This window comes from Varroa destructor, unplaced genomic scaffold (assembly GCF_002443255.2).
Source record: "Varroa destructor unplaced genomic scaffold, Vdes_3.0 BEIS01000003.1, whole genome shotgun sequence".
Taxonomy (NCBI): domain Eukaryota; kingdom Metazoa; phylum Arthropoda; class Arachnida; order Mesostigmata; family Varroidae; genus Varroa; species Varroa destructor.
The window spans coordinates 28563936-28588914 of record NW_019211456.1 but is presented as its reverse complement, the minus strand read 5'-3'; the positions used below and the strand labels follow the sequence as shown (position 1 = coordinate 28588914).

At 38.5% G+C, this 24979-nt stretch overlaps 1 protein-coding gene and 2 long non-coding RNA genes across 22 annotated transcripts; 2 read left to right on the top strand and 1 right to left on the bottom strand.

The window, feature by feature from the left end:
* Positions 1-24: 24 nt before the first annotated feature.
* On the top strand, positions 25-12110 carry LOC111247466 (nose resistant to fluoxetine protein 6-like). 9 transcript variants are annotated; one of them, XM_022798398.2, is made up of 14 exons: positions 27-573; positions 2638-2753; positions 3048-3152; positions 4704-4833; positions 5474-5564; positions 5744-5790; positions 6076-6249; positions 6772-6926; positions 7144-7376; positions 7760-7949; positions 8194-8368; positions 9052-9180; positions 9549-9691; positions 9994-12110. In XM_022798398.2, the coding sequence occupies exons 1-14, from the start codon at positions 291-293 to the stop codon at positions 10261-10263; spliced, it is 2241 nt and encodes a 746-aa protein (XP_022654133.1). In that variant the 5' UTR covers positions 27-290; the 3' UTR covers positions 10264-12110. The 9 variants fall into 9 exon arrangements, with proteins under 9 accessions (XP_022654135.1, XP_022654133.1, XP_022654132.1 ...); XM_022798397.2 differs by having other exon boundaries at positions 5744-5820; XM_022798400.2 differs by lacking the exon at positions 9052-9180 and having other exon boundaries at positions 25-573; positions 5744-5820.
* On the bottom strand, positions 12107-21648 carry LOC111247589 (uncharacterized). 12 transcript variants are annotated; one of them, XR_015323562.1, is made up of 6 exons: positions 21634-21648; positions 17322-17418; positions 16649-16746; positions 16037-16219; positions 15445-15605; positions 12107-12342 (listed from the first exon to the last, which is right to left on the bottom strand). It is a non-coding gene; the product is annotated as an uncharacterized LOC111247589 (long non-coding RNA). The 12 variants fall into 12 exon arrangements; XR_015323563.1 differs by lacking the exons at positions 17322-17418; positions 21634-21648 and adding an exon at positions 17456-17474 and having other exon boundaries at positions 16649-16743; XR_015323565.1 differs by lacking the exons at positions 17322-17418; positions 21634-21648 and adding an exon at positions 17456-17474 and having other exon boundaries at positions 16037-16203; positions 16649-16743.
* Positions 18700-22570, top strand: LOC147756772 (uncharacterized). Its single transcript, XR_015323571.1, has 2 exons — positions 18700-18898; positions 21790-22570. It is a non-coding gene; the product is annotated as an uncharacterized LOC147756772 (long non-coding RNA).
* The last annotated feature ends 2409 nt before the right edge of the window (positions 22571-24979 follow it).

Sequence of the window (24979 nt, the reverse complement as noted above, 5' to 3'; positions counted from 1 at the left end):
AATGACTCCCTGGGTGGAACCGATCATCCGGCGTTTGCAATGGAAAGACAAAGAAGTCCAAGCGTTTCACTTCTGTTGATGATCACCTCACCATTTCTGGATAGACGGCGTTATCTTTGGGAAAATCGGTCGGTGCATGATACGTTAGCTCAGACGCACAAACCGCGTGAGACGGCGATGCACTAATTGAAGTAGAGGTATTCAAGAGAGCCCCAGTAAGGTGCCTTTGGACGGAGAGTTAGCGCATTTTTGTACGACGAAAGAACCGGCATAACGATAGGAAGTTTAGGATGCAAGCTTCATTTAATCTCGTACAGGTTATGTGCGGTGCTCTATTGTTGTTGCATCCAGCCAGAGCCAAATCAATCGTTAACTATCTTCAAGCTAAGGTTTCTTCAGAATGGAATGAAGATCTTGAACCTGTAATTGAATCGATCACTGGTAGAATTCAAAAGATGCTTCTTTCAACTGGCGCAGATATCGTATACGACGAGACTTTGTCATTCGAATGTCTTCGAAGTCTTGTAAGAATCGCGACGGGCCTCCGAGATCGAAAAGTGTGGGCGTTGAAATGTAAGTCTGAGCCTTTTTTTTAATCAGTTGTTACAGTAAGCCAACTATCTGCTTAATTATAGCAAGGCATTTGGTTTTAAGGCATATTATATAGTCAGATAGGTCTATTCTCGGGGATTTCGCGTGCGTTTTGCTCAGCGCAGACTGGAGCTACGATTAGGATTTGCTAATCAATGCAGTGCTCGACAAATGCTAGATTTATCTGCTATACAATAACTAAATTAGCTAGACTCTAGGTAAGTTTCACTGCTAGACGCAACTGTAATAAGCAAATATTCTAGTTGATTCGGACTTTCAAGACAATTCCCGCTACAAAATTGGGTAAATTTAATCATAAAGCGCGAAGCTTTCCCTAGATTTTAGACAACGGACTGTCTTATATATCGTTATCTGTGGCTTTCGGTACTCCCAAACCGAAATAGCGTTGAAATAAAAAGACAAATGGAAATTTTCGTATCAAATGTATCTTCTAAATCGACGGGGCTTAAACAACCCTAAATAAGGCCTCCTATGAGTTTTGCTTAAGGAGCGATTGATTTTTAGTCTGATCCGCGCGGATATTTATTGCCCGAGCCATTTTTGCTATTAAACACATGATGACTAGCTTGAAAATTAGGTCTTTAGGAGAGAAATCTTTGAGGTAGCACGTTATATACGCGACACAATTACAATAGATTCCATTGGTGGTATCCGGTTCTCAATAACCGGTGTTGTGTCTTCGTCTCATCGAACCTACCTAGTGCAACTATTCTTCAATAAAGGACAGTTCAAATAGATGAGGTTTCTCCCCACTCTGCCACGTTAATCATACGTTATTACTGAATTACTGATGAAGATTATATAAAAATGTATGCCAGCTAGTTTTATTCTTTACATTACTTTTTTGTTTTCGGGAACTAAATGGTTCCTTGAACATATGCATATTTTAAAATTAAATAAATAAAATTAAAATAAAATAAAATAAAATTACTCTCTAAATATTAATATCGTAATAGTGAGATGGCTAACGACATATTACTATGTAGCTTTTCGGTGAAACTTTGCAAAAAAAAATTGAGTTTCGTATGGCAATCTCGCTCTGTTCTACAGCCGTTTGCTAACTATTATTACCTAATGAATCTTCGAGTGGGAGCGAATAAAAATAATCAGTTATCTTGAAAAATACGATCACTGTACCACCATTGAAAACTCCACCAAACGAAATCACCGCTCAGAGGCTTAATTGAGTGGATGATATAAATGACTGATTTACAATGATCCTGCCAATTTAGCGCTTGATGTAATCACCTGAGCAACATTTTCTGGGAAACATCTGGGAACTACATTTGTTATCTCCAAATAATTCAAAGCCAAATTGGGGTATCGAACGAAGCTGTGAGAAATTTGGGTAATGTGTTGGAATAAATTTTCCGCCTTGCTCAAATGAGATACAGCCTATTTTTTTTCTATTACGACTATATAGTCGACAGGCAAAGTAGGAACAATAATTCCTCTACATATGTAGAGCTCAATGCATAGTCCAAACTATTCTATTAACTTGCATTTTACCGTTTGCGAAGATGTCAGATTTAATCAGCTCTATACATATGTTCTGCAACAATGTCCGTTAGGCCGACCTAAATGTTATAGATACTACTTGTCCTCGAACTTGAGGGGTGGCATTTTATCATTACATCGGGATCCAGATTCTTTGAAGCTTCTGGCCGCGAAGCTATCTGGATTCGAAATACCGCGCGACCTTCATCTTAAATTTTTCTTCGTTTTGACTGAGAAAGGTTGGGAAGTATCCGAGTATTTTTCAGTTACCATATTCGGCTGTGATAAGTCAATGGTCAACAGATCAACAAGTAACACTCACAGCGCCATGGCGTCCAGTGAACGTTTCTTTAGTTCTCATTCGATGTTATCCTCTTGCAAGCCCTTTTTCAAAGAACAGAAAATATTGTTATCACCGTTTATCATGGATTACCCTCAGATCGGTAGGTGATCCAATCGCTTCCTATTATCTATCCCGCTGCAGTAGCAATACTAAAGCAGTGACTTCCCTCATTCTGATCATTACAGTCCTTGATTCAAACGGAGCTTTCACCATCAACAAAATCGATGGAAGCGTCGCCTCAATCGGAGGATACGACGAATGTCTCTCAATTAGAGTACCTCAGATAGACCAGACAAACAAGGTAAAATGGGTCGATCATTTCATCATCAGGAAAAATCCTTTAAATCGGATCATTAGTTTTCGTATTTCTCCAAGTTCTAATAAAAAAAAAAAAAAAAATCAGGTATTTTGTTTTAAATTATCAGCCAGCGTGAGTGTTACTAGCACAATGTCAACGGATAGATGTGTTGAAATGATGTGTAATCAAAAAAAAAATCCTTAAACTACAACACTGCACTGGTGCCAGTATATTCGACACGAAAAATTACAATACCTTTTTTCTACACACTAATAGAGCTCTAACTTCTTATTGCAGTTAGATTTCGCCGGGAAGTATTGCTCAGTCTCAGTTCACGTCGATCGCCAACCGATGTTGTACAGGCTACTTCCAGAAATTGCTGTTCAGGAGCCGATACTTCTGGTACGTAAAACACAAAATTTCGTACCACACTAAATTTTCCGTAATTTACTAAATGGAAAGACCAACGTCAAGGAAATAGTACGAAAAAAGGATACGAAGTAGTTTGTATTCAATGCATTTTGCAAGGTAACGGTGTCCTAGTTTTGCGTACTTTTCTAATCTCAAGTCGGCCAGTATATTTCGAGACTATCAACGAGTCCCGATGCTTTAGTGTACACAAACAGGTCCCATTCCCGCTTGCAACATGCAAAAGTTAATACCGCTCGTTCGTATAAAACTGCGAGGCCATATTGAAACTGCAGCGAAAATAAGATCGTTGTAATTTTTTCCCGTTTTGCTTTCTTCTTATTGGAGTGGTGCTTATTTATCACATTAGTAATACATTGGCATACGTATTCTATTCTGAAGATGTTACCGATCGACAAAAAGCTACGTTCCACACCCGCGAAAGTTCGTACTTCCATACAGGCATAGAACTAATAACTTATTTGGCAATTTTTGCATGTTGTTTTCTCGTTGAGAACGGCTGAAGCGTACTTTTAACGGCGATACTACCCTGCGATGATATTATTTGTACATAATGAGAACAGAGGCCCGTGCAGTCATTGGATTTGTAATGAGCCGAAGGACAGATTTGGCTAGATATGGTACTGATGGCCATTCACGCTTCTATCTCTTGAAAGCGCTAGAAAGCCTGTTTTCCGTACTTTGAATATTTGAAGGTTATTCGTGACATAGTAGAAGTATATATGGAAGTCGTTTTTGTCCATAGCATCGTTCTCTGCTCTGCATCGAAGACGATACTTTGTGATTATTGGGAGATATTACTCGTACTACCGAATCGGCGCATTTCCGATGACCTTAAACCAATAGAAGCCCTAGCATAAATGGGATTTTCCAATCGGTCAGACGAGCCATTCCATGAATCTTATCTGTGATTGTTATTTCGGTGGTAATTTGTTGCATTACGCAATTACGAAGCGATTGCGTCATTAACGACCAGTGCGTGGCACCATGCATTACTTTAATGCGGATTTTAGCACAGTTAAAGGTTCAGAAGGGTTTCACACCAGAATAATGTAATCTGCATGATTCATAACAAGCCGGCAGGGGTCATATCTTACGATAAACACGGAACACAGCCTTATAAAATCTACAATGAGCAAGGAAAATAGCAGGGCATTGGCCTACATGGAAGTTGGTCGTTTTAGTATTGTAATTGTCTACTGCCCTCTGTAAAGGTTGACCCCTTCTACCTGCAGTCTCTATAATTTCAAGCTGCAAGCTGTTTTAAATGGGAACCATAACCCAAGCGAGGTACATATGTTCGTTACGAACCTGTGCCCAGATTTTCTGGGTGCAGCTCTCTCCCAGCAATACATCATATTCGAATTGCCAATGACTGTTGACTATGATAGATAACATTTGTGAGGTCCTGTTCGGAAAACTAGAGATATATATATACATATGTATATATATATATATATATATGGAGACTAATAGTCACAACAACGACAAGTCGAAGTAAGCGGTCATTTATTAGTGTTTTAGGAATTTCTGGGCAGTCCGAATGCCACATGGGCGCTGGAGATGATGGAGAGGCTGCCACTTGGCATGAGGGTTGGTATTTGTCTGCCATCGAAATGTGAAGACTCCGTTGTTACGCATTTAGTACAAAAATGTGAGTTGTGTGCGTTTTATTGTGTGCGGAAGATTAGCTGGTCATACTAGTAATCCTACATTATAAGAAACAGACCATATTTAAATATATCCAGGTGGTTCCAACAAATCTATACATACTGACTAGCATTGTCAGAGCATTAGATAGGTTGGCTAGAAGTTTTCTTGGTCACACTTGCATGCTAGATTTAAAGTAGCAAGAGAACTATATATTGCAACGCTAGTTCGATGACCTGTTGTTATATGAACTCGTTTCGCAAGGCTTTTATTCTCTCAAAAACTAGACGGCAAAAACATCCAACCGATTGTGTCGAGCTGTTCTCGTAGTACTTACGAAAATAACTGCTGTAACTTACTTACGGAGTACGAAAAATGTTGCGTAAATCAGTTCACATAACCATTACAATCGTAGCCTCTCGAACACTGGCAACAATCTTTTTACGCTATTTAATTAAAGTATTTTTAACTTAATTTGCAAGATTTAGCGCCCATTAAAATTGTCTTTTTAAAATTTCCATATTTCTTACTTTGACCCCTTCTGAGCCAGTGCAATCATTAGATTACACCTAAAGCTATTTGTACTCTGGAGAGGATTTGTAGAGGAGAAAGTTGTCAAAAATTCTACCAAAGTTTTTTTTCAGTCGGAGGAAAATATGGCATCAGGGCAAAACCACTCGCATGCAGGGACGATGTGACAGCAGAGCCTTTCCACGCTGGCATTTGGATCGCTGGGTGAGCTGTCATTCATGTTTGGTCTGCAATTGTAAAATTCAAAAGGTGGCAATGGTATAGTACGCTCAGATATGTCCCTACCGGACATACCCTCTAAGGTACTTGAATGAGCCTATGAGCACACATATTTGTTAACTTGCTATTTACTCATCACAGATTCTTTTTGACTTGCGTTTCAGATTCGTATTTCTAATAGCGATAATTCTTGTCGTATGGGGAACTATAGGTGATTGTCGAAACTCTCCAAATGACCAAGGTCAAGTTTACAAAACGAAGAAGTTTAATTAGTTGTTACGGGTGTCCAAAGATCACTTTTCGAAAGCAACCAATATCACTCTATTTGAAACGTATACGGGTCCTTTTTTTTTTCTATCGCTCTTAGTCGATAACGCACTGCTGCAGAAACAGGACTAAATTGTAACGTAGTTTGATTGTTGGAATCATCTAACACACAGATTAATAATTTACTGAATAATCCTTTCTGATGTGTCCTCTATATCGAATTGAGCAGATTTTTCAGTACGGCTAATGCGATGCTTTTCTGTTAGGGTCTCGTACCTCAAGCTCACAGCAAGTGAAGTTATGGAAGGAAACCGCGACGTCGATTGCATTCACGGCATCCGTGTTCTGAGCTCCCTGTGGATTCTACTGTCTCATACGTTCCTCGGGGATCCTGCACTGTATGGTATGTAAAGTAGGTCCGTTTGGTTGTTATACTGTAATTAATGTTAATCTCAAAAACGCCAATTGTAGGAACGCTGGCGCATGATGATCTTTCGAGGAAGCAAAAATTATTAACATTTAAGGTTACTTGATAATTCACGATGCGAGGGGGCGAGAGCTAGACGAAAGCAGATAAACCCCAGTAATTACCATTTACTCCAGGAGTCGTACAGTTACTTGAATACTACTCGTTCTTACAAGCCACTTGTGTAACATAAATGCCGAAGGATGCTCTAGACAATGGAATTTAACGACATTTATATACATATATTAACGATTTCCACCTACAACATACTAACAAGTTTGGCTTTGTAGTAATTTTCGAGGTTGGGTTCCAATTGTGCCATTAGAAGTCGTATCAGACCGCGCGTGCGCGGAAGCCGCATATGCCTGTGAAACTACATAGAATAGTTTACAGACATAAGTTCAGTCTGTCAGACCAGAATGATAAAAATGAAAATAATGTATGATTAATATCGGCTAGATCGAGGGTTGCACTTCCTGGTCGTTCTGCGTAGTCCCGTATTCAGCATTGTTACGCAAGGAATACTGGCCGTGGACAGCTTTTTTGCCCTCACCGGGATCCTAGTCTACCGGAAACTCTATCAAGGCATTACAAAGGATCGTATTTTAGAAAAGGTAAAAGATGTCCTATGAAATTCTGTTGTTCTAGGCTGTACAAAAAATTCAAAAGTGTGATTGATCATCAAGCACACCCATTCGGGCATCGGTCCAACATATCTACACCATTAATTCATTTGCTTCGTACGCTTGTTACTCTCAGTGTTCGTCGCGGTATAACCAGTGATGAATTTTCGTTCTCGTACCGTTTTGTTTTATTTCCTTCGTTGAGCAGGTACCAGTAGTGCAATTCGTGTCTGTGATGATACTTCGGCGCGCGTTACGTCTTCTTGTCCCCGCGCTAGCGGTCATTTGTATGCTCTATTTCCTGCCAGTTGTGACTTCGGGACCCGGTATGGACGCTTTCTACCCGTTTTTCCGCAGGAATTGCGACCAACGGTGGTGGACACAATTATTTTTTATCAACAATTGGTGGAGCTTTGAACTCGCTTGCATGGGTAACCAATGGTGAGTTGAACAGCCACCTTTGCACAGATTGTATAATCATGAATTCGATTTTTGAAGTATAACTATATATAAGTAGACTTCTGATTTTGTCGATCATAACTAAAAACTTTTGTGCCAACATTGAGAAGCTGGGCTAGTAAGCGTAAATCGGGTGTGCTGCTCCCGTAAATGCCGAAGTGAATTCGACGAATAAACTTCTGGCCGTGAAGTTCGAGAATGCTACTTCGAGTACCGCGTTAAGACCTATGCGCCGAAGAGCTCTAAGCTTACGGATATTTGTTTTATGATCTCCATGGACAAAAAGTACTAACAGATCTGCTTCTTTACGTTTGCGTTTGTTAACTCTCACCTCTATGGGATCACTAAATTCTCTTAATTTTTAGGTATATTGCGGCAGACATGCAATTGCTTATCATCTTGATCCTACCGACAGTTCTAATGGTGTACCGACCCTACCAAGGCGTTTTTGTGCTCGGCCTTCTCATCGTTTTCTCAAATGCCTACACAGCTTTTCTTACAATTTACTACGATGCTACACCCACATACTTAATTTTGCCCCGACAAGCACTTAAGGTACTAATTTAGATTAGTTTAATTGATTATTCATGGTCGGATTTAACTTCAATGGAAGGAAGCTTCTTTCGTTAGACAATGTTCTTAACTTTTTTTTTTTGGGCGATAAATCAGTATAAATTATGCCACTCAGCATGAGGTTGGGCAAGGGCTTCGAAACGGGTAACCGGAATGATTTCTCAGACCTCATAAGTAATGATACGGTAGTTTACTGTTACGTCCAGTATTGATTTTCACGTTATAGGTGATGCAGTTTGCCCTGCGTATCAGTGATCAGGCGCTTCCGTATTTGGCCACAGTATGTATAGGCATCCTGGGGGGTCATTATATAGAGCATTACAAAAACCGCGAGATTTCCCCGATGGTCACGAAGATTTGTTGGTCCTTGATCGGACTGGTGTCGTTTATTATCGTGTTTGGTAAGCGTATAATCTTTGTATTGATTTCCACCATATTGTGTACCATGCTCAAAATTAATATTATAGGGCAGAGACAAATGGGCAATTCTAACGATGTGTTATATATTATGCTTGATAAAATTTGATATTGTTTATATACAACGGATCTCACAACGATAAACACAGATCAATGAAATGTCTCACCCACACGTGACACATTATATATCTATTATTAATTATTACTTAATAAGAATACTACTACCACTACTACTACTACTACTACTAATTACTTAGCCTGAAAATATAATTTTTCTCTTAGCTAATTTATATCAGAGGAAATAAGGCTGAAATATTTTCGAATGCCCTCAACCATAAAAAAAATAAACCTTCTCATTATAGCGCAATAGAACCTCAATGTCTACTAAACTGAACTTAATAACTCATATACGAGACGCAAAATACGAAAAAACGTTTATCAAAGAAAACGACCTCCTTACCAAAGGAAAAACAACAACGTATATTGATACGTTGTTAAGCATTACTCGCTTTTAAGGCTTCGTACTTATATCATTAAATATCAGAGAAAAATTCTTAAACAAAATCTGATAGAGCGCTATAAAAATAGTACGTTTTATCTCGTAATAGATATTATATAAATTTATCACGTTTTATTAACTACTGGGTAAACTTTTCAAATATTCTAGTAGTCAATGTGTGGCACCGAAGAGGGTCGGTGAGTCAAATCGAAGCGGTGCTATACGGATCTCTCTATAGGCCCCTATGGGGTGCATGCGTTGTATGGGTAGTTTTTTTCTGCGCTTCGGGAAAAGCTCGTAAGTAGCAATTTCCAATGACATTTTCAAGATTGATCAATCCTGTTGACTGATCATTTAATATGTTGTGTGTTTTAATTTTGGTATAACGCATAGACCCCTGGACCCCGTTAAAACAGTGCTTTCGTTGCAGAGATAATTGTTGTAAAACTCGATGTTTCGTACCGAAATAAATGCAAATATTTAAGTTACTTTAACCCTTTAGTGTAGTCAGCAATATCAAGGGGTTTTATTTGTAGCAAAACAGTCGGAAATTTTGCAATGAGACATCACAAAATGCACAATAGAACACCTCGCTTCACCTAGGTACCTATAAGTTTTACACGAGAACGAAGACTAAGACGTTTGCAATACTACTTGCGCTGCAGCCTTCGTCCGATGGATACTAAATCGGCCAAACGTAATGATCCTGAGTCGCTTGTCCTACTGTTTCTATCTGTGCCAGTACATCGTTATAATGTTGAAGAATTTCACAGGAAGATACATGGTCGCGTTCACCTATTACCAAAACGTAAGTTGGTTTTATACGCAGTGGCAGAACTGGTTAATTATTATAAGACTGACCATTTATTCGATACGCTTTTTAATCCTGTAATGTTAGTTGGCTACCATTTGAAATGTATCTGCCTTTTTAGTTATACGAAGTATTCTATCGTTGCTTCAATCCTGCGTGTGTTTTCCCAGAACTCCTGAATATCCAAGGCTCTAAAAGGCGTGAATAGAGGTGAAATCTAAAAGTCATGATTGTTTTGAGGAGCGTAGTATCAGCCGTAATTAGAGCCATAATTTATTTCGTTATGCCGTGATTTGCAGTTCCGTGACTTCTTTGCAGATGCGATCTTCAACTACCTTCTGGCAGTTTTCATATTTTTTATATTCGAGGCTCCAACGTACGCTCTCGACAAGTTAGCTTTCGCAAAGCAAGAAGCCAGATCAGGCCGAGCACAGATTAACGACCAAAAAGACATAAAATATGTGAATCAGGTCTTTGATACACCAAACGGAAGTGTTTTGAAAGCATCAAGTAGAGCCGCGCTAGAATCGACGCACGATATCCCCTTCGCGCTCATCTATAGGCTATGAGAATTAACTGCCAAACGGCAATCTGGAAATCGCCACATCGTTCAATATCTACTATTGTATTAAGACAAAATGCTCTGAAATCTACTGGAATCGCGGGCAGATACTCTCGAATATTCTACATATAACGTATGCGAAATTTTTTAAACGAACCTAAAATAATTAGTAAAAACGAGAAACATGTTGTGGTTTGCCACGAACCGAATACGCACAATCGTGCCAGAAGCCATATTTTTCTTATTTTACATGATAACAGTAACGCATAATGAGCACTTACGGGTGTCAAGTAGGCACATGAGTTGCACGTAATTACATAAGTTAATTTGCGTGAATGACTAGACTGAGCATGCTCCTGTATTTTTGGCAAGTTATGAAAGTAACAAATAAATACAAAGGTAAATTTAGAGAACTCTCGCAAAGCTATTTACGGAAATTTTAGTTGACTGTAAAAATATGTACTGGCTGGTCAAAAAGGTATTCATTGTTGTCCTGCTTGAGTGGCTTTCAAGTCACATACCTTAGGTTATATCAGTCTCAGCGCATTTGACATCTAGTTTTGGCAGTGTCTTCATGTAGATATGAGATAGAGCGTTTTGTGAAGATTCTCTATATTTTACAATACTATTACGACAGCTGCTGCCCAGGACGATAAAAAAAAAAACTTCGTATTGCGTTATCGGAAGAGATAATAGAAACTTCTGACGTTTACGTTCTGAAAATTTGAACGCGAAAGATGGATTAGTCGATAGCTTATACAAGAAGTTAATGAAACTATGCGTAAACAGCCCCAATAAAAGCGTCCATCAGCAAACACGTTTAAACTATTTGAGGGAAGTTAGCTACGAAAAAGCGTGATGTCTGAAGGTCACATGAATTGATGCAAAATAACCTGCCTCTACGAAATTCTAGAAGAACGTAACGAAATCGAGTCGTTTCCAAGGCAATAATGCGCAAACAAAGACCGACGTCCAAGGAGGCGGTCCAAGGAGGTACCTGCTAAAGCTGCCACTGCCTGGCAAGACGATTAATCTACCAATTCTACTGTCAACAAATAATATGATTACAGTAAGATATTGGAAATATCGGCCGGAATCAGCAGGTAGAATAGTTGTCGTGTTTCACCATAACAGCGTCGGACCATGTACATTGTCGGCGGTTAGGCAAACGCTGAGAAAATTCGGACGAAAAATTTGAACGCCGACGTCTTGCCGCCGATAGATCCTAATGTTGTTATTTTATTTCAATGGAGAGATACAAGAATGAAACACGGAAGTCCTACAGTGATTAACTGGCTTAAGGTCTTATAGGAAAATTGCGGAAAATCAATTAAAAAAGCGCATACTCAGTTTGGTGACATTATTTCTAATATAAAAACATATTTGGGCTTAAAGAGAGTTAATATTTCCTGATGATATTTCAATATGATGAGCTGTTGTTGCTTCCTTAATTCGTCGTTTCGGGCGAAACCGGCTTTAGAGTGTTTGCACACTTCAGCCAGATTAGCTCAGTGAATATTCAGTTGGTTTTGTTTACATGCCTATTTTTTTTATAGTGAAGCTTTTAGCAATATTGCGCATAACAGAACATTGTATTGAGTTTGGTTAACAAGTACAACTACCTCGGTGTTAGGCGAGCAAGCAGCGACTTCATAGATGACAGCTGTGAAGTGCGACTCTGCCTTCCTGTTCACCTCTGAAACGCTCTGACGTGTTAGAAATCTAAAACATTTTACGGTTAACCTACGTGTATTTGTATGTAACGTCTAAAATAAAGACAACAAACATATCCTTCGGATTCGTCATCGCTTTTCTCGCCTAGTGCATGGTAATAAAATAAAGGATTGATATAAATATTGCAGCCTTTTTATTTCATCCGTTAAACACTTCGTACAGAGACAAATCTACCGCCTATAAATGCAGAAAGCTATTTCCAATTCGGGAGTTCTTTCAGTAGGCGCAGCCAGCATCTGAACGGAAGTTAGATCCATCTCCTTCCTTAGTCTTTAAGCGATAAGCTAAAGCTAAGCTTTAATTGTCCAAGAGAATTACTCTATCCCCGTAAATATAGAAGGCATAGGGTTACCTGCAATAATAACCCAATGTTAAAATAGCAACGTTTTATAAATTGGAAGAATTACCACTAGTTTGAATTATGCATCGGTATGGAACAATCGCAGTACCAAATGCTTAGCGGCTGCTTTTCGTAGTCAACGATGGTACCGTTTCTAAAATTCAAGACAGGTATTTAGTCAGAGAGAAACTTCACGTATATGTATGGTTCGCTGAAGTTCCACAGATTCGTTTGTAGCCATTCAAGATACAGGTTAGGATAAAAAAAAAAGATGGCCATAAAATCGGATTCTAGATCTACGTGGACATTCTGCCAGGCACGTGTTTATTATGTAGTGGAATAACGAGAAACTAAAATGTATATGCTTTTGTATTTAACGTAATAGAGTACCTTTCTACTTAGGATCCGTCGACTGCAGTGGGACACCACATACATCATAATAATTTAGAATTTTTCTAAATAAGAATATCATGAAAGAAAAGGGCACTCACTTAAAATATATAAATTGTTATCTTTTACCGGTTCCAATCGGAGCGAACGTCACGAACAATTACGTTTAGTCGCTAAATAAGTACTATAAATTTTATTTATGACCTTTAAGTATTGATATGATGCTTCCGAGAATGCTCAATTGACCTAACGATGGGTTTTTGTCCAGTATATTGATATATATTTGATGTACGTTACGGTCCTTTTTCAACCGGGACGCCATCTACATAATTGCCTTGAGTGACTCATTGTGACTCAAGTGGCCTTTGGACAAGCAAGCAAAAGCTATGAATTACGGGGAACTCTACGAATCTGATGAAAAAAGTTCGTCTAGACAACGATTTTTAAAATAATCAATTACGCTCATTTTTACTGTCTGTGGTAGTTTTCTGAAGTCCATGTACTTCTAGTTATCTAGTTACTTAATACAATTTACGAACTATAAATTACGAATGCTACGTCCATATGAGGCGGGTTCAACTTATGTGGAGCGAATAAGAACTTGCCAGGCCGCATCAAACTTCTGCTGTTTTACATTGAGCAGGTTCTACTCTGTACTGTACTGTAGTTGCTATTTGAATATATTCATCAATCGCCAATTAAATACTTGCGTCAATCCGCGAGCCCTACTCGACGAGGCGGAATTCTGGACAAAAGCCGTTGTGTTTTCTGACAACACATAATATCCGAGAGTTTCTTAGGAAAGGTTATATATGTATGGCACTAGTTCGCTCTCCACTTCGACGGTCTCTTCAGTCAGCTTTTCTCCCGTTCCTCGTCGGGCTTGACACATACGCATATATGACAACACACTTCTTAAAAGCCTTAATCGATCCTGTGACAACATGCTAATGTGTTTAACTTTGCCATAACGTCAACTTTAGGTATTACGGTGTCCAAAGGTCCAAAGTTACCACTCATGGAATAAAGGTAAAATGTGTTTTTTACAACAGCAGTGTAATTTGAAGCATGAATGAGAGCCTCAATGCTCGTTTTCGCTGCTATTGTTCTTCGAAGTTCGCCTTGCCGAGAGCTATCCTTTGTAGGAACACACTAAATAAGCTGGTATACATAGTTCTCGAATCGGTCCTTGTCGTGTAATAAAGTTGGCATTTTTAACTTCGAGTAAACGGTAGGTTTAAAGATATTAGGGATGAAATATTTTAAATGACAGGAATAGAGAACGGACTGCGTGTCTCTACTAGCCGGGCTCGTACCATTGGTTCTGACGAGCGTACCCGGCCGCCCGGTCGGAAGCTCGGATACATTGCTACTCTTGGAATAAATAAATTACAAGAAAAATGCATATTTAATGAAGGGGATATTTAATAAATAAGCAACTCATGTGAGCCTTTTACTTCGCTGTAGATCTGAATTGATCACGAGTAGATGCTGGCAAAATAAGTGAAGCTAACGCTCGCATACATAAGGCAATATTGAAGCTATATAAGCAAATATTGAAACAAGTTAATCATCAAGTGGGCTATGTAGACTTTCATGCGGTTTTTTCACGGTTCAAAATGGACGGTGTTCCTTAGAACCAACAGATGCTGACAAAAAAACGCAACACGCTGATAATTTACTAAAACAAATTACTATACCTGGAACAGAAAATGAATACATTAGTAATAATCATAATTAAGAATGCCGTGAATTCTACTTTGGATATTTGTTTGTAGGTTTCGAGGATCATTGTTTAGGTCAGAAATGTTGTACAAAGGAAAAAAAATTATTTCATGGCATACTGACGGACTCGAGTAGTAATGACAAATATGAGGGTCTACGCCACGTTTAAAGTAGCCCGAAAAAGAACCCTAATTTAGTTGGCAGAAAGATCGTCACTCACTGCCAGCACTAGCACGATCACAAAACACCAGTTACGCTTGTAAATGAGAGGTTTGACTCGTTGAAATAGTCGAAGCTTTAATTAATTAATATCAGCTTAAGATTAAGGTAAACAAATTGAAGCGGATCCGTGCGAGTCGATCCTATCTACGTTCAGGAAAACCTGCATTCATTTTCCAAAAATTAGGCTTAAATTCACGGCTATTTAGTAGGCGATTTAGAAGCTCGGTCACAGAAACATAGTTTTAATTTAATTAAAGAAAGCCTTCATGACGAACAGCGTAATTGGTAGCAATATAATGCCCAAAACAATAGACATTACCAATAAAATATACGTAAGATGTGTGTGATGTACGCAGTATAATTCCCCTTGAATATAATGAAAATATATATATATATATATATATAATATAAACGAAAAGTAAAACTAAAGAAAGTGTCATAATTCGTTGAAAGATGGCGAGTCGTCCTTGTTAGGACACTCTGTAAGTATCTAGTTTAATATTCGTTTATGGATATTTTCTAGTTCGGTGCGCTATCGGTTAGCAATCTGTTGAGCATCGTTCATATTTCAGGTGCCTAGAGGAGACAACCCCCCAGAAAACGAATGCACCTATCTGTTTCAACGGCGATATGTTTTGTTCGGTCAGCATTTGTGTCAGAATTGTTTTCCAATAGATCAGAACCATCTAGTTTAAGACACCCTAGTAGATTAGAAGTTAAAAAGGTAGCATTTGATATGTACACAATGCAGAGTACGAGCGCATCCAAATAACTTACTTGACGCGTGAGTGTGCGCAAATAGCTGATGCTTCTATTCTTTCCGTAGAACCGCCACGGACTTAACCACCCGGTTGCGTGATATATATTTGTCACGTAAATCATTACCGTGGAATTGAATGGCGATTTTAAGAAGAGGCGGACTGGCTGGCGCGTTTAACCTATGCGAAACACAATGTGAGAGGCGGAGATTCGAAGTCAAAAAAGAACACCTATTCGTCATAAAATTAAGAATAGTAAGACGTATGACGTATGGGTATTGGTGAAACAAGAAGATGTGAGTTAGATATATACTTCGGCGAAAAATTATGAGATTGGGGTTGCCAGGTGTAAGGGTACTTTAGCTGTCAAAAAAGTAATTTTTAAAACGCTTAGCTAAAAGAAAGATCAGAGATGTACAAGCAGCCTTTGCAGTGCGTAACTTACAGGCGCGTATACGCTAATAGCTGGAGAAAGGGATGAACGTCTGTTTCTATCCGGTCGAAAATAAACAACACTTATGAGGAGTGCGACAGTATATTCAACCGTACCCCTCTCACCCTAAACTACCCAAATACACATAGAACTCTGTAAAAAGGATTACTAGACGTACCTTCATACAAAGTTCATGGCTAGACCAAATATCTGTAGATCTTGTAAGCTTCGGGCCTCTCCTTGAAGAGTGACATACGGTCACTTGTTTTGCTACTGGACCTGTGAATGCTCTGGCTGCCTTTACCATAACAGTCACCCGAGTCGTCTTGTCACAACGAGTCCATCCTGTTTAGAGACCATTCTGAGACCATGGTTAGTGAAACAAAAGCTAGTAATTGTGATATACTGTCCAATGATCTGAATAAAAATATATATGCTCCCTAAATAAGAAAGCAACAGGGCTTGCCGCAAATAACCGCCTACGCCATTATAATTTCAGGCTAAGTTAGATAGAACGGACAGATAACATTTTTGTGCCACCCGTGGAACGAAATAGTGTGAATGGCACATTGAAGAAACATCACAATTCACACTTCGACGGATGACAAAAAGATTGATAAGTCTGCATGGATAGTGGCTACAAACTGACTTTTATTTTATGGGATAATAAAATTCGTACAATTTCGTTTATAGTATAAATGTGTAATAGGCAAACTCGGATACATAAGGATCTTTTTGTTAGTCACCATAGTCAAATGAGTCATCAACTATTGTGTTTGGTTTTTCTCACATATGTAGGCCATGTCCAGGTTCACTCCGCTAAGAATTAACCGTAATGCAACGTTGCTTGGTAGACGAACAGATGTCAGCTGCTGATACCTGTTACTGCTTGAGTGGATCCATATGAAAGAAACATAAAATATATGCTCCATATTTTGAGTATGGTACGGCTGGTAAGCGCTGTTTCAGTAGGCTGTGCCTAGCATCAAATAAAATATGTCTACGCCTGCTTTCGGATCCAAATTACCTCAGGCGTTTTTTAGCTCAATCGGAGAACATGTTGTTACTGCATTATTAGCGGGACTATATATATACAGAGAGAGAGAGAGGGGAGAGAGAGAGAGAGAGAAAGTAATTGGAAAAGTATTGACGAATTCTAAGCCAAAATTGAAGCAAATGTTATTCTTAATATATTTCGAATAGGACCATAAACAGTCCTATTCTCGTAAAATTTCTATGTTTTCCAGATGACAAACGCGAAGAGGTGATTTTGCGTTGAAACTAAGCTAATACGTCGTCTTACAATAGAGAATAAGAGGCTATAAGAAATCTACAAAAGTAGGCCAATGTGCATCTATTTATACAAAATACAAATAAGAGGGTCGGTGTCGCGCGGAATTAGCGAATATACATATCTCTACAGATAGTTTTCTGCGAATAGTTTGTCACCGGTGGTTACCAACAGATGGAACTCGTTCGGCGAAAAGCACCGGAATGTGCATTTCGAACAGGAGGGTCGGGCCACTTTGCCTTTGTTTCCTAAGCGCAGTTCAGAAAAACCTGTTGAAACATGCAAGCTATGAATATTTAAAATTACCTTGTCGTGTATTTGTCCATGTTTTTGATGCAGCTGATGCAAGAACGGCCATCCGGTCGGAAGCAACTTCAAAATGACGCCAATAACTAAATGTATTTATATGAATCTCTCTTTACAAACTTTAAACATTTATAATTTTACTTGAACTCAGCATCAAAAAGGTAGGCTGGCTGGGCTGGGCTAGGCTTTCTTTATGGTAACTTTGCACACTTTTTAGCTACTTTTCGGTATACATCTGGCGTATCTTTGATGTGATTGTGCAAATATTTCCCCTAAACTTGCCCACCGTCCGTAAAATGCTTTAGCATGTATTCAATCGTGGATATTGTACTTAGGCAAAAGTTTACATGAGTTTGTAATAAAGAAAGATCAGTACAAATGCACTCTATTGTATTTTGTTAGTGTCATCTTCAAGTTGCTGCCGAAAATAGCCGTCCCCGTGTTATAGCTGCGAGTCAATAGTCCAATTGATTTGTATTACTAAAACTAGGAACATGCGATTTCGTCGTTAATATCTACGTTACCAACTCTAGTGCTCGATCTGCTATATGCTTATTGTAGGTCAGTTATAAGGCAACAAGTGTCTTACAAGCCGACAGATTTCTGCAATTTTGGATCTAAAGTGGGTTGTACTTTTCTAACGTATATGTACAGGGCAAAATAGTTGCACATATCCGAAAGACACATAGATGGCTAAATTTCAATAAATCAGAGCCAACATGTTATTTGCTGCTCAAAGCAAAGAACTTAAAAAAGGAACCAAAAAATACGAGACGTGAAAATTGGATATAACAACCCGAATAGCCAAGAGTAGAGGCTATAAGCTTATGATCTAGAGCTACTAAAGCAGGCACAAGCACCGTTCTAGAAAGTAAAACACAGTTCATAGGAAGGGAACTGGCACTCAAGTGCTATATTCTATTGTATCCGTCAACTACTTGCTGTAAAAGGTGCTATACCAGCCTATGAATAAAGTTAAAAATTCCTATAACAGCTATTGGGCAAGTCTAAAGAGACCTTCCTTCGAAACAGTGCAATACCAGCTGCTTAGCGACTTTACAGCCTCTTTAATTAAATGACAATGTAATTTTTCGGTGTTTTGTACACATATATGTATCAAATTCTATCTAAAGTATCTCTGACTGAATGACACCTGACTACTTTTTGCATTAGTACTTTTCCGAAGAAAATCACTTAGCTAGCCGAGCTGATTCAAATTTGCCCGGGAAAGAAAAAGTAAATAAATAGCTTTGCAGAGGACGAAAACATTACCATCATATGATAACGTCGAACGATTCAAGCTATCCTAAATGAACAAAAAGAAAGCCGTCTATTTGGCCGAATGATCTTAGCATTCGAGAACATGCCCGAACTAATCAACAGCTATGGAATACAGATTTACGGAGGAGCGTACGCGTATTTGCTTCGCAGGCTATCATAAAGGTCAGTCATCGCGTAGAAACATTTGCCTGGTCGTTTTAACCGTAGACATGTTTATGCAGGCACAAGACGCCCTTAGGCGAATTGACGGCAGCCTTTTTTTGTCAACTAGTGGCGGCGACATGATCACTGTATATCAGGCTGTATAGATGCCATATATGCATTTGCACGACAGACAAAGGCTTTGTTTTTCAATAAGCCTGTTTACCTGTAACTAATTGTTGGAAAAATGTACGATTTATGACGGTTATAGCTAGCGCATTTTTATACTATCCAACAGTGTCTTCAATGTTGATCTACACAAACAAACTCCAGTAGATATATTATAAATATTTCCTCACTGAGTCTAAGCTATTCATGTCAAAGAGCTGAGATATGCATTTCTGCACGACGTTGATTCTGCAGTGACCACCTCTGGGGCAAGTAGTTTGTATTACTTTGACCACACTTTGAGCTATCATAATATTAAGCTACTACAAAGATAGACCTTTGCTGTCTGTTCTGATATTGAACGGCTTCAATCTTCAATCAACCAGCTAACTGAGGCGAATTTCTACGTGCATTCGTGCCTTAAATGAATACGGCCTAGAAAGAAGCACCGAAGACGTTTGCAGCGTTCAGAAAATTTTCGAACGCGTCAGTGAAAAGCTGCGCTGTCATAAAAGGCCTATTTAATTTTTGTTGAATTGCGGTTATTTAGGTGTAATAATTTGGGTGTATGTAGATTTGCTTACAAGTACTAAGTAGGGGGTTAACATCATTCATTGGTGTTTCTGCACAATGCAACTGACGCATGTGTCCAAAATCGCCGTTGTTGTTGTTCTCAACAACTTGCAAACAGTTCGATGCTTATAGATATTGGCTCACTGATGGAGAGGCTTTTTACTGGAACGTCTTCCTTGTAAGTCAATTATCTAAAAACAATCCAGACTCAGTTTTGCTTAAAAACAGCGGCAATACATTGTGATAGCGACTGTCAAACACATACAGTTGCAGGTACATTAAACCAGCCCATGTTAACTTTTAAGGTCGTAATTTCTCTTTGTCACTTTATCACTGGGTTTCGATTAGGTATTGTTTTCCCATTGGTCGCAACTTTTCCTCCTGCGAAATTGCTACTTTTTTGTTTGAGTTTCACATCTTAAGCGTTATATGACCGGTGTGACATCACGCACGTGTATCCAGGTATTACGTATCAAATGGTAGAACCATCAGTGCATGGAATGCTGAAATTGACAGTCCTTGTATTTTTTCAGGGCGTATATGCGTCATCTGATATCTAAGACGAGCCACTGCGCTATAACACCAATTATTAGCACAATAGATGTGCTTGTTTTAGGGTGAGGAATATTTGTTTGTATTTTTCTTGGCCTATTTACCTCCATACTATATGCATCTGAATTGTAACATCGCTGAAAAGTAGCTTAACAAACCTGTACTAAGCGTCCACGAATTGACCTACTGAAGCCGAAGTCAACAACAACAAGGGGTGCAGTGGTTATGCTCTGCATTGAAACGCAGACTTACGACAGACCCCGATGGTACATTATAGAGATATTATATCTATATATCCATATATAGAGATGGTATATTATAGAGATATTGGGCCCAAATGTATATATGCAGCTTAGTTTTGTCACGGTTGTTGCTGACGAGATGATCGAGCATATCGATCAATCACAAAGATAACACAGAACAGTATAACGTATGTCCAGTTATTATTATGTTTTTAATTGCGACATTCAAATACTCGACATGATCAGCGCGTCTTTCCGCGTTCCCTCGGCAGAAAGACGATGCAGACAGCGTTGTATGCAGAAAATGTTTTTCCATAAAAGCTTATTATAATAACGAAGCAATATACTGGAAGCTTTTGCGGGTTAATTCAGTAATCATATGCTTCGATTTGTACGCATTCAAATTGATGTCGACTTGCATGGAAAACACCAAAGTTGTCAACGTTTGTTGTTTACCTAACAACAGTTTCGAGCACTTATGTTGCCAACTTTCCAAGATAGGCTCTCAAATGATCAATGTAATATCTACTAGCCAGAATATATATCGTGTATGTATGTATGTCAACCATTTTGAAAATTGCGTAAAATCTGTAGATATTAGGTTACAATAGAAGTATTTTCGGTTGTTTCTAATGATTCTTTTCCATTTACGTCCTAGATCTTGTTAAATGAAAAACTATGATTATTCATATCTGAACCGGTTAAATGTACGAATTTAAAGTAAGCTTCATTTTAAGATAGTAGAAGAATTGTGAGAGTCTGGCGTTTCGATATTAGAATGCTTGCAATGGCAGAATAGGATAATTGGCACGCGGGTATGAGACATCTTGACAAACCGGTGGAGGATCACAAGTATTGTGATCAAATGGCCAAACCCTGATAATGGGGCAATAGGGCAAGCTAACTAAATTGCTTAGACGAATCAATTGACTTCCTCTAACAGGATAATGGAAAAACCGTAATAAAATAATTATTTGGTTGACTAAGATCTAAGACTAAGAGTTGGTAAGACGCAAGATTACAAGGTTATATATATGGTAAATTGTGTTGATGTTTTACAAAGGACGTTCTAAATAAGTTTTTATAGAAAAGCACACAAAGAAATTTATTGGATATCCTAAAGCTAGTACTAGGGGACAATGAATAACCTATTATTCATGGTTGGCAGTTTTTCCTGTCTCTGGAGCACTTATATAAATGTATAATCTGCTTTGTAAAAACCTGATTTCCTGCCGTGCAAGTCCTTAGTTGAAGCCATGCGTGGCAAAACCAGTGACGAAATGCCTGCTTAGCCGATTCATTGCTTCCCGCACGCTGCTTATCATCGCACCCGAAACGCAAAAATCCCTACTAATCTTTACGAATTTTTGCTTCCAGCTCCCAAAGTTCGTTCTGAGGGCTTCGGTTCCTTGGAGATCAAAGCGACGACGTAGATCTACGTACAATGGTAATGAATTGGCTGTAATAGGCGAGGCGATTTCAGATCATTATGTGTAATCTCGGCGCTCTTTTTTCAAGAAGAAGGCTTAGACATGATTTAACCGTTGGAAGTTCTATACTCTAAAGTCCTACCAAATGGCCCGTATCGCACACCTATCCTAATTGCGATCGGAATTACTTTTAAGTTAAATTTATATGACAAATAATTGTTGGTTACTTGACGTAGTATCTTAAAAGATGTTCTAACGTTTAACCAGACACAAAGATAAGTGTTCATTTTTTTGTTTCGGATCTGTTACAACATAAATAAAGCCATTTATAAAATATTTAAAGTAGCTAGTGAATATTCAACGAACACACTACTGAGAAGCAATATAAGTGCCAATGTAACATATGTTGCCCGGTTGGAATCTATAACTGCTTAAAATAGCTGCCTTTTATTTGTTTCGTCTCAACGCATGAAACAAAAAAGAAGTATCTAGTCTCTCTTGGTATACTATATTGTCTCAGTCTAAAATAATCAGTTCAGACTATAAATTGGAACCATGTTAATAATGATCTCTTAGCGATCTCCTGGTGAGTAGTAGTGATCTCCTGTTTTATCAAAGCTATTGAATGCCTGTAGGGAGAAGAGGCTCCCGGCAACCAATGGACAAAAGCTGAGGGGCATTTTCATTATTATTCTCTGCGAAAATAAAGACGGCTGTTCTTGGAGAAATTTTTTGTTGTTCTTTTATTATTAATGTACAAATGTAACGCATGTGACTTGTAACAAGCATACGCAAAAAGCGTTTCACAGAGCATATCGGCCCGCAAATCGAAGTACCTTAACTTGTCGTAGCACCCCACGATGTCTCTCGGGAGACAACCGCTCAAGGGTAGTTGTAACGCTTATATATAACCCTTAACTAGAGTCAGAAGCTGATTCCGACTCTTAGAAGTAGAGGTTCCGTAAAATGAAGCCATTGTACGAACAATTCCTCCGATATGCCATGCCGCTTTAGTGCGTTTTGTAGCAAGATTTCAAAACGTAAACGGTAGACCAAACCGAAATTTATAGGTAGGCATAAATGTTTCTAGAAGAGCAACAATTATAGCACCAACTGCACCAACGAAGGATCCTGCTTTGAGCACTCTTAAAGCCCAGGGTGGTAATATTCCTAGAAGGGAGAAGAACATAAAGCTATCTTGAGTTAAAACATTCGTGATGTAAGTGCTATTTTATGCACATAAGGTCTTTGGGTTTGTTGGTCTGACCATTAGAGATTTAAAGTGCACTGGTTTTGTCGATATAATTCAAGGTCCTTTACCAGGATAGTTTGAAGAATGCAAGTAGCTCAGAGAAACATCACCACGTCCTCTACGAGACGCAAATAACGTGCACGATGCAAAAACAGAGAATTGCGTTTTCTACGGGTTGCTTCAAAAGTCGACCTAGCTAATATCTTCACAGTATCTATAAGCAGAGTTAACTTAAAACACAATTGATTATATTTATAGTACAAAATACAACTGATTAAATATACAATTAAATTAAAAGAAAGCTAAATTGTCTTAGTTGCATAACTACTAAAACTGGAAGCAATCCACCCTAGGCCAATACTACAGTCTGAGTTGAAGACTGCTACATTGATCTAAAATATTTACTTAAGGTATTAGCTCCGTCTAAATGCTTACGCTACTGTTCTGGAATCGTATTTTTTGTACGATGATTATCTCAGTCCTAGCTAACCCAGTTTATTCCATCGCGTGGCATTAACTGACTACTATAATATCTTCTATGATTATTGTTGCTTTTGCTATTACCCATAACTTCTATGATATGAATTATGGCTTAAAAGATCATTCTGTGTTAACTTTTAGCGATGCTATAAGATACAGCCAAACGGATACAGAGCAACACTAAATCGGTAAATAAATCGTCGGAAAAACGGTCAGCGCATAGTATCCCCGTTCTGCTTTCGGTCTCGTTGCAAATGAACAAATTTATTAAGATACTAGTAGATGTATAGCTGCGAGTGCATAAACAGCTATGGGTCATTTAAGGTATAGCGACGAAATTTGAGAGCATTGGAATAACAGGTGAGAATAGACCAACGGAGGATTTTTCGCAGAGATGGGTAATTGTTTGTTCGACGCGAAAACATTAAAGAAACGCTACAATTTAAATAGAGCTAAATCAACTTGAGAAAAACAAAACGTAAATCTCACGCTAAATTTTGGCTGCTTTCGAACATTTGCTATTCGAGACAACACTAAACAATAAAACATCATCGAAAGGTTCTTTTTCTCACGGTTCTATATATTTGGCTTACTCCTTATAGTAAATGTGATAGCAAAAGAAAACCACTTAGTTGTTGGCTAGCAATTTGGTCGGCGAAAGCTGCATAGATTCCCTAGAAATGTGGTGTGCCTTGGAAAATTATGAACTAAAGTTCCATTGATGAAAAATTAGCGATAAAGCACAGCTGATGGTCAAATGATTGAGTAATGAAGCGAGTATCAAAATTGACTGATGACGAGCCAACCTTCACTCAACATAGTTTAACTGAGCGACCTCTTCTTAACAATCTACCTAACGATTTCTATGTTCTAAGAATTGGAAAACTTGTTTCAACTGAATTGCCTAATCTGATCTAATTCCTACTAATTACCTAATCCCCGAGGATTTTCCTTTGGTCTTCCAAGGTTCAATCACACTCATTTGAGGACCTAGCAGCCATTTACCAGTCAAGTGATTACAGTTTGAGACCCTTATCTGATTCTTGACATCAGCCATTTGGTTATGGCATACCTACAGGACATGTATGATTAAAAAATTATTATAATTTCTTATTATATTTCTTAACTACTTACTATTAGCTGATAGTGCGGCGCCAGCGTACTTGCCTAGTAACATATGGTTTAGATCGTGCTCTGCCATCAGGTCAAACTCTCTACACAAAGCAAGACAAAATGATTTATACAAATACGAAATTTCTAGCCCATAGGGTACGTTTTCGGTTCGATGTACTCGATCAGGTAAGCAACCGTTGACCCATTTCGGCCAAAGTGCTAAATATTATTTTTGCGCTTAGGTCTATTTACTAAGATAAGGCGATTTGAGAAGCAGTGCTTCCCGGAGGAT

Excerpts from the sequence above, each read along its gene's own strand:
- LOC111247466 (XM_022798397.2), top strand. The coding sequence starts at position 291 with ATGCAAGCTTCATTTAATCTCGTACAGGTTATGTGCGGTGCTCTATTG. Across the intron at positions 3,153-4,703 it reads TTCAGGAGCCGATACTTCTG|GAATTTCTGGGCAGTCCGAA; the intron begins GTACGTAAAACA and ends TTAGTGTTTTAG. Across the intron at positions 6,927-7,143 it reads AGGATCGTATTTTAGAAAAG|GTACCAGTAGTGCAATTCGT; the intron begins GTAAAAGATGTC and ends TTCGTTGAGCAG.